At 45.3% G+C, this 14,516-nt stretch overlaps 1 protein-coding gene across 1 annotated transcript in view; it reads right to left on the reverse strand.

The window, feature by feature from the left end:
* The window catches only part of LOC106589781 (exportin-5), a 38,433-nt gene that overhangs the window by 1,688 nt on the left and 22,229 nt on the right, over window positions 1-14,516 (reverse strand). Inside the window, exons 22-32 of the mRNA XM_045710454.1 lie at window positions 13,652-13,752; window positions 11,684-11,780; window positions 11,100-11,236; window positions 10,706-10,803; window positions 10,359-10,405; window positions 2,066-2,172; window positions 1,484-1,543; window positions 1,116-1,213; window positions 843-950; window positions 497-634; window positions 241-408 (exon numbers count right to left, since the gene is read on the reverse strand). Coding sequence (XP_045566410.1) covers window positions 241-408; window positions 497-634; window positions 843-950; window positions 1,116-1,213; window positions 1,484-1,543; window positions 2,066-2,172; window positions 10,359-10,405; window positions 10,706-10,803; window positions 11,100-11,236; window positions 11,684-11,780; window positions 13,652-13,752 — 1,159 coding nt within the window. The remainder of the gene's footprint in view (window positions 1-240; window positions 409-496; window positions 635-842; window positions 951-1,115; window positions 1,214-1,483; window positions 1,544-2,065; window positions 2,173-10,358; window positions 10,406-10,705; window positions 10,804-11,099; window positions 11,237-11,683; window positions 11,781-13,651; window positions 13,753-14,516) is intronic.

Here is a 14,516-nt window from a genome sequence, read left to right on the forward strand (position 1 = left end):
GGATTGAATGGTTGTTTTATTATATCTGAGTGTACAGGAGCTATTTAATTAAACTTATATGAAAAATACTGCCACCACTCTCCAACAAAGTATAACTTAAATCCTATAAGTAATATCCATTTCAACAGTCACAATGGACACATTTCGGACATTATTTTGTTATTAAATAATTCTAGGTGTTCTCAGCAGAAAAACATAAGTGCAAGAACACCCCCATCTAGTGGTGGGAGGTGGTATTACCCCCACGGTGCCGGCGATGAGCTTCTTGAACTGGTCCTTCCTCTTCTTCTCTCCCACCTTCTGGGCGGAGCTGGGCTCCAGCAGCCGCTGGTCGTACTGGTCCAGAGCCTCCAGATTGATGCTGGGGATCTGAGTCATCACACTCCTTAGCTCCATGTACCGCGGCCGCTGACCCAGAGAGGGAGGAAAGGTAGAGTTAGGAGGAAGAAGAAAGATGAAGGGAGGGTGTGTGTGAGCGAGTGAGTGTGTTACTCACCAGGTTGTCATATATAATCAGGGCCAGTTGTGTAAGGGCTGAGTTACAGACCTCGTGCTGCCCGTGCATCTGCAGTCCCTTCAGAACACTGGCATAGAACCATGTGACCGCCTCTGGCAGAAGGTTCCCCCCTACGACCTGAACAGAAGAACAGAGTCAGAGAGATAGAGGATGTCGCAGCAGGGTAACAGCCTACCTGTCGCAGCAGGGTAACAGCCTACCTGTCGCAGCAGGGTAACAGCCTACCTGTCGCAGCAGGGTAACAACCTACCTGTCGCAGCAGGGTAACAGCCTACCTGTCGCAGCAGGGTAACAACCTACCTGTCGCAGCAGGGTAACAGCCTACCTGTCGCAGCAGGGTCCAGCACACCATGGAGGCGGTGCGGTGACAGTTACTGGTGTCCTTCCAGGACAGAGAGGTGAACGAGATAGTCAACAAGGTCATATAGATGTCCTGCAGAGGAAGAGAGAGTTCTGTCACACTGCTATGGGTCGATGCTGTAGATCAGGGGTGTCAAACGCATTCCACACAGGGCCTAGTGTTTGTGGGTTTTTTGGTCCTACATGGAATGAGTTGAACACCCCTGCTGTAGATGCGCGTGTGTGCGTCAGTGCCGACCTCGTGTTTGAGTAGACACTTCCCCAGCTCAGTCATTTCGCCTGTTGGCTGGGCTGGAGAGGCTGTGACTGCCTGGGACTCAGTGATCATCTCATCCTCTACAAACAATAGGACATTAAAGATAGAATGAATGAGGGGGTGGACCCTGAGTGATGCTTTTCTTCCCTTGAAAACATGGAAAGAAGTAGGGAATAAGGAACACGTAGGGAATAAGGAACAAGCAGGGAATAGGGAACAAGCAGGGATTAGGGAACAAGCAGGGATTAGGGAACAAGCAGGGATTAGGGAACAAGCAGGGATTAGGGAACAAGCAGGGATTAGGGAACAAGCAGGGATTAGGGAACAAGCAGGGATTAGGGAACACTTACCATCCACATCCTCCTTATTCCCTGCTGGCTCAGGAACTTTTTTCAGTATGCAGGCGTGAGCTGAGGGGAAAGGATCAATGTTAGGAAATATGGCCACCCCGAAACCCACCAAACATAACCCAAAACCCAAGCCGGCGGAGATACAATCTTCGGCAAAATAATCAAAATAACCACCCCACATACCCCAAACCTAACCCACCCCACATACCCCAAACCTAACCCACATACCCCAAACCACCCCACATACCCCAAACCACCCCACATACCCCAAACCACATACCCCAAACCACCCCACATACCCCAATCCACCCCACATACCCCAAACCCAATCCAATCCACCCCACATACCCCAAACCCAATCCAATCCACCCCACATACCCCAAACCCAATCCACCCCACATACCCCAAACCTATTAAATCTGGATGTGCAGCAGAACTAAATTCCTATGAACAGTTTCAAGGGACCAGATTGTTTCTTCTGGACAAAAAAAACATGCTCAATGTAGAAACTCCATATAAAGTGCTACTTAGGTGCTCCCTACATCCCATTAACCTGTCCTTTCTCCCAGAGTCTGGACTTACTGAGCAGGTCCAGAACCTCTCTGGTGACCAGACGAACCAGCTGTTCCTCCAGCATCTCCTGAGTCACTTGGTTCTCCTCACACGCCTCGTCCTCGTCATCCTCCATACTACACAGACAGAGGTAGAGGGAGGGAGTTTGTGAACACGCCACCAGCACAGAAATAGAAAGAAAACCCATGCATTCTAAGTGACCACATCAAATTTAACTTTATTAGTCACATACTTTGTAATCAACAGGTGTTGTTTACGAAGTGAAATGCTTACTTAGAGGCTATTATCAGCAATGCAGAGAAAGAAAAAAAATGATAGAAAAATAACAAGGAATAAATACACAATGAGTAAAGATAACTTAGCTATATACACGAGGTACAAGTACTGAGTTGGTGTGCAGAGGTACGAGGTCATTGAGGTAGAGATGTACATATAGGTAGGGACGAAGTGACTAGGCAACGGGATAGATAATAAACAGTAACTGCAGTGTATGTGACGAGGCAGATATTTCGGGTAGTTATTTGGTTAACTATTTAACTAACTATTTATCAGTCTTATGGCTTGGGGGTAGAAGCTGTTCAGCTCCTGTTGGTTCCAGACTTGGTGCATCGGTACCGCTTGCCGTGCGGTAGCAGAGAGAACAGTCTACGACTTGGGTGGCTGGAGTCATTGAAAATGTTTAGGTCCTTCCTCTGACACCGCCTGGTATAGAGGTCCTGGATGGCAGGGAGCTCGGTCCCAGTGATGTACTGGGCCATACGCACTACCGTCTGTAGCGTCTTGCGGTCGGATGACAAGCAGTTGCCATACCAAGCGGTGATGCAGCCAGTCAAGATGCTCTCAACGGTGCAGCTGTTGAAGTTTTTGAGGGGGAAGAGGCATAGTCGTGCCCTCTTCGGGACTGTGTTGATGTGTGTGGACCACGAATATATACTGCTCAAAAAAATAAAGGGAACACTTAACCTGTTAGGGCTAGGGGGCAGCATTTGCACGTCTGGATAAAAAAAATGTACCCGATTTAATCTGGTTACTAATCCTACCCAGTAACTAGAATATGCATATACTTATTATATATGGATAGAAAGCACTCTAAAGTTTCTAAAACTGTTTGAATGGTGTCTGTGAGTATAACAGAACTCATTTGGCAGGCAAAACCCTGAGACATTTTCTGACAGGAAGTGGATACCTGATGTGTTGTATTACCTTTAAACCTATGCCATTGAAAAACACAGGGGCTGAGGAATATTTTGGCACTTCCTATTGCTTCCACTAGATGTCACCAGCCTTTACAAAGTGTTTTGAGTCTTCTGGAGGGAGATCTGACCGAACAAGAGCCATGGAACGATGATGTCCCATTAGACACCTGGCGCGCGAGTTCATGTTGGGTACCCTCGTTCCAATACGTTATAAAAGAGTATGCATTCGTCCACCTTGAATATTATTCATGTTCTGGTTAAAAAAGGCCCTAATGATTTATGCTATACAACGTTTGACATGTTTGAACGAACGTAAATATATTTTTTCCCCTCGTTCATGACGAGAAGTCCGGCTGGCTTAGATCATGTGCTAACAAGACGGAGATTTTTGGACATAAATGATGAGCTTTTTTGAACAAAACTACATTCGTTATGGACCTGTGATACCTGGATGTGACATCTGATGAAGAGAATCAAAGGTAATGGATTATTTACATAGTATTTTCGATTTTAGATCTCCCCAACATGACGTCTAGTCTGTATCGCAACGCGTATTTTTCTGGGCGCAGTGCTCAGATTATTGCAAAGTGTGATTTCCCAGTAAGGTTATTTTTAAATCTGGCAAGTTGATTGCGTTCAAGAGATGTAAATCTATAATTCTTTAAATGACAATATAATATTTTACCAATGTTTTCTAATTTTAATTATTTAATTTGTGACGCTGACTTGACTGCCGGTTATTGGAGGGAAACGATTTCCTCAACATCAATGCCATAGTAAAACGCTGTTTTTGGATATAAATATGAACTTGATAGAACTAAAAATGCATGCATTGTCTAACATAATGTCCTAGGAGTGTCATCTGATGGAGATTGTAAAAGGTTAGTGCATCATTTTAGCTGGTTTTATGGTTTTGGTGACCCTGTCTTTGACTTGACAAAACATTACACACAACTCTTGTAAATGTACTGTCCTAACATACTCTAAATTTATGCTTTCGCCGTAAAACCTTTTTGAAATCGTAAAACGTGGTTAGATTAAGGAGATGTTTATCTTTCAAAGGGTGTAAAATAGTTGTATGTTTGAAAAATTTGAATTTTGACATTTATTTGGATTCAAATTTGCCGCTCTTGAAATGCACCTGCTGTTGATGGAGTGCACCACGGGTGGCACGCTAGCGTCCCACCTAGCCCATAGAGGTTAAACAACACAATGTAACTCCAAGTCAATCACACTTCTGTGAAATCAAACTGTCCACTTAGGAAGCAACACTGATTGACAATACATTTCACATGCTGTTGTGCAAATGGAATAGACAACAGGTGGAAATTATAGGCAATTAGCAAGACACCCCCAATAAAGGAGTGGTTCTGCAGGTGGGGACCACAGACCACTTCTCAGTTCCTATGCTTCCTGGCTGATGTTTTGGTCACTTTTGAATGCTGGCGGTGCTTTCACTCTAGTGGTAGCATGAGACGGAGTCTACAACCCACACAAGTGGCTCAGGTAGTGCAGCTCATCCCGGATGGCACATCAATGCGAGCTGTGGCAATTAGGTTTGCTGTGTCTGTCAGCGTAGTGTCCAGAGCATGCCTTCTGAGACTTCGTAGGCGATTTAATAAACCCCCACTTCACTCCATTCTGCTAGCAAACGTGCAATCTTTGGAGAATAAAATCGACGAGCTACGCGGAAGATTAAACTACCAACGGGACATTAAAAACTAACATCTATTTCCAAGAGAGTTTATCTATTTTTCGTAGCCGTTTACTTACCAACACAGTCAGAGGCTGGCGCCAAGACAGCATTGAATGAGCTGCATTCCGCCACAAGAAAACGCTCACCCAGAGGCGGCGCTCCAAGTAGCCGGGGACTTTAACGCAGGGAAACAAATCAGTTTTACCAAATTTCTATCAGCATGTTAAATGTGGAACCAGAGGGGGAAAAACTCTGGACCACCTTTACTCCACACAAAGCTCTCCCTCACCCTCCATTTGGCAAATTTGACCATAATTCTATTCTCCTGATTCCTGCTTAAAAGCAGGAAGCACCAAAGACTAGATCAATAAAAAAAAGGTCAGACGAAGCAGATGCTAAGTGACAGGACTATTTTTCTAGCACAGACTGGAATATGTTCCGGGATTCCTCCGATGGCATTGAGGAGTACACCACATCAGTCATTGGCGTCATCAATAAGTGCATCGATGACGTCGTCCCCACAGTGACCGTAAGTATAGTTGAAGTCGAAAATGTTCATACACCTAGGTTGGAGTCATTAAAACTAATTTTTCAACCACTCCACAGATTTCTTGTTAACAAACTATAGTTTTGGCAAGTTGGTTTGGACATCTACTTTGTGCATGACACAAGTAATTTTTCCAACAAATGTTTACAGACAGATTATTTCACTTACAACTCACTGTATCACAATTCCATTGGGTCAAAAGTTTACAAACACTAAGTTGACTGTGCCTTTAAACAGCTTGGAAAATTCCAGAAAATTATGTAATGGCTTTAGAAGCTTCTGATAGGCAAATTGACATGATTTGAGTCAATTGGAGGTGTACCTGTGGATGTATTTCAAGGCCTACCTTCAAACTCAGTGCCTCTTAGCTTGACATCATGTGAAAATAAAAATAAATCAGCAAAGTGTAGACCTCCACAAGTCTGGTTCAAACTTGGGAGCAATTTCCAAATGCCTGAAGGTACCACGTTCATCTGTACAAACAGTAGTACGCAAGTATAAACACCATTGGACCACGCAGCCTTCATACCGCTCAGGAAGGAGACGCGTTCTGTCTCCTAGAGATGAACGTACCTTGGTGCGAAAAGTGCAAATCAATCCCAGAACAACAGCAAAGGACCTTGTGAAGATGCTGGAGGAAATAGGTACGAAAGTATCTATATCCACAGTAAAACAAGTCCTATATCGACATAACCTGAAAGGCCGCTCAGCAAGGAAGAAGCCACTGCTCCAAAACCGCCATAAAAAAGCCAGACTACGGTTTGCAACTGCACATGGGGACAAAGATCGTACTTTTTGGAGAAATATCCTCTGGTCTGATGAAACAAAAATTGAACTGTTTGGCCATAATGACCATCGTTATGTTTGGAGGAAAAAGGGGGAGGCTTGCAAGCCGAAGAACACCATCCCAACCGTGAAGCATGGGGGTTGGCACGGGGGTGGCAGCATCATGTTGTGGGAGTGCTTTGCTGCAGGAGGGACTGGTGCACTTCACAAAATAGATGGCATCATGAGGAAGGAAAATTATGTGGATATATTGAAGCAACATCTCAAGACATCAGTCAGGAAGTTAAAGCTTGGTCGCAAATGGGTCTTCCAAATGGACAATGACCCCAAGCATACTTCCAAAGTTATGGCAAAATGGCTTAAGGACAACAAAGTCAAGGTATTGGAGTGGCCATCACAAAGCTCTGACCTCAATCCTTTAGAAAATTTGTGGGCTGAACTAAAAAAAGTGTGTGCAAGCAAGGAGGCCTACAAACCTGACTCAGTTACACCAGCTCTGTCAGGAGGAATGGGCCAAAATACACCCAACTTATTGTGGGAAACTTGTGGAAGGATACCCAAAACGTTTGACCCAAGTTAAACAATTTAAAGGCAATGCTACCAAATACTATTTGAGTGTATGTACACTTCTGACCCACTGGGAATGTGATGAAAGAAATAAAAGCTGAAATAAAATCACTACTATTATTGTGACATTTCACATTCTTAAAATAAAGCATTGATCCTAAATGATCTAAGACAGGGAATTTTTTACTAGGATTATTACCAGGAATTGTGAAAAACTGAGTTTAAATGTATTTGGCTAAGGTGTATGTAAACTTCCGACTTCAACTGTACATACCTCAACTAGAAGCCATGGATTACAGGCAACATCCGTACTGAGCTAAAGGCGAGAGCCGCCACTTTCAAGGAGCGGGACTCTAACCTGGAAGCTTCAAAACAGGAAAAGCTTCAATATAGGACTAAGACCGAATCATACTACACTGGCTCTGACGCTCGTCGGATGTGGCAGGGCTTGCAAACCATTAGACTACGAAGGGAAGCACAGCCGAGAGCTGCCCAGTGACACGAGCATACCAGACGAGCTAAACTACTTCTATACTCGCTTCGAGGCAAATAACACAAACATGCATGAGAGCACAAGCTGTTCCGGAAGATGTGAGTAAGACCTTTAAACAGGTCAACATTCACAAGGCCACAGGGCCAGATGGATTACAAGGACATGTATTGCGAGCATGCGCTGACCAACTGGCAAGTGTCGTCAGTGACATTTTCAACCTCTCCCTGTCCGAGTCTGTAATACCAACATATTTTAAGCAGACCACCATTGTACCTGTGCCCAAAAAAATTAAGGTAACCTGCATAAATGACTACCGACCCGTAGCGATAAAGTCCGTAGCCATGAAGTGCTTTGAAAGGCTGGTATTGGCTCACATCAACACCATTATCCCAGAAACCCCAGACCCACTCCAAATTGCATACCGCCCCAACAGATCCACAGATGATGCAATCTTTATTGCACTCCACACTGCCCTTTCCCACCTGGACAAAAGGAACACCTATGTGAGAATGCTATTCATTGACTACAGCTCAGCGTTCAACACCATAGTGCCCTCAAAGCTCATCACAAAGCTAAGGACCCTGGGACTAAACACCTCCCTCTGCAACTGGATCCTGGACTTCCTGACGGGCCGCCCCCAAGTGGTAAGTGTAGGTAACAACACATCCGCCACGCTGATCCTCAACACAGGGGCCCCTCAGTCCCCTCCTGTACTCCCTGTTCACCCATGACTGCACGGCCAGGCACGACTCCAACACCATCATTAAATTTGCCGATGACACAACAGTGGTAGGCCTGATCACCGACAACGACGAGACAGCCTATAGGAAGGAGATTTGAGACCTGGCCGTGTGGTGCCAGGACAACAACCTCTCCCTCAACGTGACCAAGACAAAGGAGATGATTGTGGACTACAGGAAAGAGAGGACCTAGCACGCCCACATTCTCATCGACGGGGCTGCGGTGGAGCAGATTGAGAGCGTCAAGTTCCTTGGTGTTTACATCAACAAACTAACATGGTCCAAGCACACCAAGACAGTCGTGAAGAGGGCACGACAAAACCTATTCCCCCTCAGGAGACTGAAAAGATTTGGCATGGGTCCTCAGATCCTCAAAAGGTTCTACAGCTTCACCATCGAGAGCACCCTGACTGGTTGCATCACTGCCTGGTATGGCAACTGCTCGGCCTCCGACTGCAAGGCACTACAGAGTGTAGTGCGAACGGTCCAGGACATCACTGGGGACAAGCTTCCTGCCATCCAGGACCTCTATACCAGGCCGTGTCAGAGGAAGGGCCTAAAAATTGTCAAAGACTCCAGCCACGCTAGTCATAGACTCTCCTCTCTGCTACCGCACGGCAAGTGGTACCGGAGCGACAAAGTCTAGTTCCAAGAGGCTTCTAAACAGCTTCTACCCCAAGCCATAAGACTCCTGAACATCTAATCAAATGGCTTCCCAGACTATTTGCATTGCCCCCCTCATCTCTTTACACCGCTGCTACTCTGTTATGCATAGTCACTTCAATAACTCTACCTTCATGCACATACTACCTCTACCTACATGTACATACTACCTCTACCTACATGTACATACTACCTCTACCTACATACCAACTCAAATAACCGGTGCCCCCGCACATTGATTCTGCACCGGTACCTCCCTGTATATAGTCTTGCTATTGTTTTACTGCTGCTGTTTAATTACTTGTTACTTTTATCTCGTATTCTTTTCCATATTTTTTGAAACGGCATTGTTGGTTGAGGGCTCGTAAGTAAGCATTTCACTCTAAGGTCTACACCTGTTGTATTTGGCGCATGCGACTAATAAAATTTGATTTGATGACAGTTCCTTAGTGATGTGGACACCGAGGAACTTGAAGCCCTCAACCTGCTCCACAACAGCCCCGTCGATGTGGATGGGGGCGTGCTCGGCCTTCCGTTTCCTGCAATCCACGATCAGCTCCTTTGTCTTGCTGATGTTGAGGTTGTTGTCCTAACACCACACTGCCAGGTCTCTGACGTCCTGTAAGCTCCCTCATCGTCGTCGGCCTACCACCGTCATGTCGTCTCCAAACTTAATCATGGTGTTGGGTTTCATGTGCAGCCACGCAGTCGTGGGTGAACGGAGTACAGGAGGGGACTAAGCACACACCCGAGGGGCCTCCATGTTGAGGGTCAGTGTGGCGGATGTGGTTGCCTACCCTCAAATGCATTCATAGGGACACACGCTAGAACTCTGCTACCCGACCACGATGGGCCCTGGACACTATACATCAGGTTAGGACGAGTTGGGCCTGTTTTCTCATCAATATTTAGGGTACGGGTCGGGCTCGGTATCACTAAATTGATCACTAACATTTTGAAGCTGAGGCATTTGCTCGTGCTCTGCTGCGCAGTAGTCTACAGTGATCTATACAGAAGCCCAGCCTAAAACAGCAGGTCCGGGACAAGGTAGCACGTCTGGTGAACAGGTCAGGGTTCCAGAACAGCAGAAACTGGAGCAGCAGGACGATCATGTGGACTGGGGACTGTGACAGCCAGGAGTTATCAGGCCAGGTAGCCCTGAGGTATAGTCCTAGGACTCCGGTAATATCTTACTGAGATCATAGCATGGTGTTAGAAGTGCTTCAACCTCATCAAATAGAAGACCAGAACACTGTCCGAGAACACTGTCCGAGTCGACGGAAGATTATTTCACATAAAATAATAAAGTTCTGGATTTAGAGTCGCAGAATATAGCTAGCTAACAGCTAACTGGCATCTCGTAATTGAGCAGCCCAAAGTGGAGACATTGCTATGGATACTGACACAGGCAGACTAGCAGAGCGCATGCAGCGCAGGGAGAAGGAGGACAGACAGACACCAGCAGCTAATGGATACTAACGAAGGAAGTTTTTTCTGATTTCGGGGAGGGCCTTTAATTTTGCAGAAGCAATACGGTTAAGGCCTGAACGTCATGGGAATGGGTAAGACTCGGGCTTAAAATATATGGCTGTGCAGAGCTCTAACGCATCTTACCTGACAGTACTCCGCTGGTTGATGATCTGCCACCTGAGGTTGAGTCTCTGTACAAATAAACAAAGGGAGACAATGTCATGTGATACGTCCTGTTATTACTTATTATTATCATCTCAAATGGTAACTGATTTCTAGCGACTATGACAGCAGCGATCAAAAAGACTGATAATCCAAAATAAGTTCTTGATCAGCCTCAGAGATCGGTTTATTTATTTGGAAGTTGTACCACAGCTAACCTTTTTTGTTACGCGAATACTTAACTTGATTATTTATTTTTTTTATGCAAAGAAGCTTTCCTTTTTGGTGTATTGCTTCACAGGAGCAAGGAGAAAAGTGTGAGCTCTGACCTGAAGCATGTAGGCGAACAGAGGGCCCAGTAGAGGGCAGAGCAGACTGTCGTAGTACTCCTGAGGACACGACAGCACCAGCTGCTTCAGGAACACCCGTACACACACACACATTAAGGAGCACAGATTGGTTGAATAGATAGTGGACATGTAATATCAGTGGCCATGACTATGCCGCAGTGTGTGCTTGATTTAAATTGTTTTACTCCATTCTCTATGTTCAATAGGGGGAAAATTAGGTTGTATTTGATCATCCAAAAAACCTGCAAGAGGGATACTTGGTTCACGAGCAATGACAGAATTATTTTGTCTGAAGAAAATTTAGATTGATTGAATTCGTCAAGAGCTTCTATGTGATTGGAAGCCCTGATGGGCCAATAGGACAGAAGGATATGGAGCATGGGGCGGAGTCTGTGGTCAGGTACGTTGTCGAGGGAGATTAAGGCGGAACCAACGATCTGTTCAGCCAATCCCTCGATGGTGTAGAAGTCCTGCTGCAATGATAGGCCTGCATTCCCCAGGATATGGTAACTAGAGAGAGGAGGGTTATCGAAGATGGTGGATAAATGAAGATGGTTCACTTAGGTTGTTTACCATTGAAAAAATTATCAGTTCCGGTCTGCTTAACGGGGTGGCTCTCCCATAGACACCAATACGATAGCAGCTTAGTTCATTGACTTCCATTGAACCAGAAAAGTGGGATGTATCACTTCCTCTTCCGTCTCTGGGGTCATGTCTAGAGAGCATACAGCTTATGTCAAATTTACGTTAAAAGTAGATTTTTTGGGACATTTTAGCTAATCCTAACCCTTTTCCTAACCTGATACGAAAAGTCAATTTCGACATAAGCTGTAAACCACCTAGTCAAAACTGAGAAAGAGAGGGTTGGTAAGCAAGAGAGAGCGAGACTGTGTAGGAGTAGTGTGCATGTGTGGAGAAGGAGAGGAAGCAGAAGACTATCCACAGTGAGGAACTCACCAGTTGTCATAGAGGGTACAGAAGAAACCCTGCATGCGCTCTAGATGAGTCTTATACACTGGAGAGTCATAGATGTCCAGGACTGGCTGTGTAAGGCCTACAGGTCAAGACAATAATCATGGAGGTTTATCAGCCTTCATAGGTGTATACTAAAAGCAGAATCAATGAGTTAGCAATGCCCATCTCAAGCTAATATATATACACACACTGCTCAAAAAAATAAAGGGAACACTTAAACAACACAATGTAACTCCAAGTCAATCACACTTCTGTGAAATCAAACTGTCCACTTAGGAAGCAACACTGATTGACAATACATTTCACATGCTGTTGTGCAAATGGAATAGACAACAGGTGGAAATTATAGGCAATTAGCAAGACACCCCCAATAAAGGAGTGGTTCGGCAGGTGGTGACCACAGACCACTTCTCAGTTCTTATGCTTCCTGGCTGATGTTTTGGTCACTTTTGAATGCTGGCAGTGCTTTCACTCTAGTGGTAACATGAGACGGAGTCTACAACCCACACAAGTGGCTCAGGTAGTGCAGCTCATCCAGGATGGCACATCAATGCGAGCTGTGGCAAGAAGGTTTGCTGTGTCTGTCAGCGTAGTGTCCAGAGCATGGAGGCGCTACCAGGAGACAGGCCAGTACATCAGGAGACGTGAAGGAGGCCGTAGGAGGGCAACAACCCAGCAGCAGGACCGCTACCTCCGCCTTTGTGCAAGGAGGAGCAGGAGAAGCACTGCCAGAGCCCTGCAAAATGACCTCCAGCAAACCACAAATGTGCATGTGTCTGCTCAAACAGTCAGAAACAGACTCCATGAGGGTGATATGAGGGCCCGACGTCCACAGGTGGGGGTTGTGCTTACAGCCCAACACCGTGCAAGACGTTTGGCATTTGCCCGAGAACACTAAGATTGGCAAATTCGCCACTGGCGCCCTGTGCTCTTCACAGATGAAAGCAGGTTCACACTGAGCACGTGACAGACGTGACAGAGTCTGGAGACGCCGTGGAGAACGTTCTGCTGCCTGCAACATCCTCCAGCATGACCGGTTTGGCGGTGGGTCAGTCATGGTGTGGGGTGGCATTTCTTTGGGGGGCCGCACAGCCCTCCATGTGCTCGCCAGAGGTAGCCTGACTGCCATTTGGTACCGAGATGAGATCCTCAGACCCCTTGTGAGACCATATGCTGGTGCGGTTGGCCCTGGGTTCCTCCTAATGCAAGACAATGCTAGACCTCATGTGGCTGGAGTGTGTCAGCAGTTCCTGCAAGAGGAAGGCATTGATGCTATGGACTGGCCCGCCCGTTCCCCAGACCTGAATCCAATTGTGCACATCTGGGACATCATGTCTCGCTCCATCCACCAACACCACGTTGCACCACAGACTGTCCAGGAGTTGGCGGATGCTTTAGTCCAGGTCTGGGAGGAGATCCCTCAGGAGACCATCCGCCACCTCATCAGGAGCATGCCCAGGCGTTGTAGGGAGGTCATACAGGCACGTGGAGGCCACACACACTACTGAGCCTCATTTTGACTTGTTTTAAGGACATTACGTCAAAGTTGGATCAGCCTGTAGTGTGGTTTTCCACTTTAATTTTGAGTGCGTCTCCAAATCCAGACCTCCATGGGTTGATAAATTGGATTTCCATTGATTATTTTTGTGTGATTTTGTTGTCAGCACATTCAACTATGTAAAGAAAAAAGTATTTAATAAGATTATTTCTTTCATTCAGATCTAGGATGTGTTGTTTAAGTGTTCCCTTTATTTTTTTGAGCAGTATATATATTTATTTTTTTATTCGAACATTCAGGCAAGTTAGCTGGCTAACTCATTGATCCTGCTATGTAGTATATCCCTCAGCGGTGAAATTATAACAGGTTAACACCACAGGTTACCAACTTGCGGTATAGAGTTTCTAAACCAGTACTGTGCAGAACCAGTGAATCAGTGTGGTTCCCCTTACCTAGAACCACCTTCCTCTCCACCTCGATCACCTCATAGGCCCTGGAGAACGTCTCACTCAGACGACACATGTTCTCCGGCAGGAACAGATTGTTGTGGGTTCTACAAAAGAGACATTATCATCCTCTTAATCATCACACACACAATCATCATGTCTCTGGACCTACGTATTGCCACAGTCAAACCCTGGATCTAGTTGTGACGTGGAATAAATATTGTGGATCTAAATGTTATTAGGTTTGAAATTGCAACAAAGAATCTGTTTAAACACCAAACAAGGATGATCAAAAGCCGTGCTATAAATTCTCAGACAACCCAAAGATTCCTAGATGCCCTTCCAGACTCCCTTCACCTACCCAAGGACGTCGGAGTACAAACATCAGTTAACCACCTGACCGAGGATCTACATTTAACCTTGCGTAATACCCCAAATGCAGTTGCACCTCTAAAAACAAAAAACATTTTTCACAAGTTAGCTCCCTGGTATTAGAGGTCAACCGATTATGATTTTTCAGCGCCGATACCGATTATTGGAGGAACAAAAAAGGCCGATGCCGATTAATTGGACGATTTTTTTATAACAATACTGAGTGAACACTTTTATTTTAACTTAATATAATACATAAATAAAATCTATTTAGTCTCAAATAAATAATGAAACATGTTCAATTTGGTTTAAATAATGCAAAAACACAGTGTTGGAGAAGAAAGTAAAAGTGCAATATGTGCCATGTAAAAAAGCTAACGTTTAAGTTCCTTGCTCAGAACCTGAGAACATATGAAAGCTGGTGGTTCAACATTCCCAGTTCTTCAATATTGCCAGTTAAGAAGTTTTAGATTGTAGTTATTATAGGAATTATGACGCG

The sequence above is a fragment of the Salmo salar genome, chromosome ssa28 (assembly GCF_905237065.1).
Source record: "Salmo salar chromosome ssa28, Ssal_v3.1, whole genome shotgun sequence".
Lineage (NCBI taxonomy): Eukaryota > Metazoa > Chordata > Actinopteri > Salmoniformes > Salmonidae > Salmo > Salmo salar.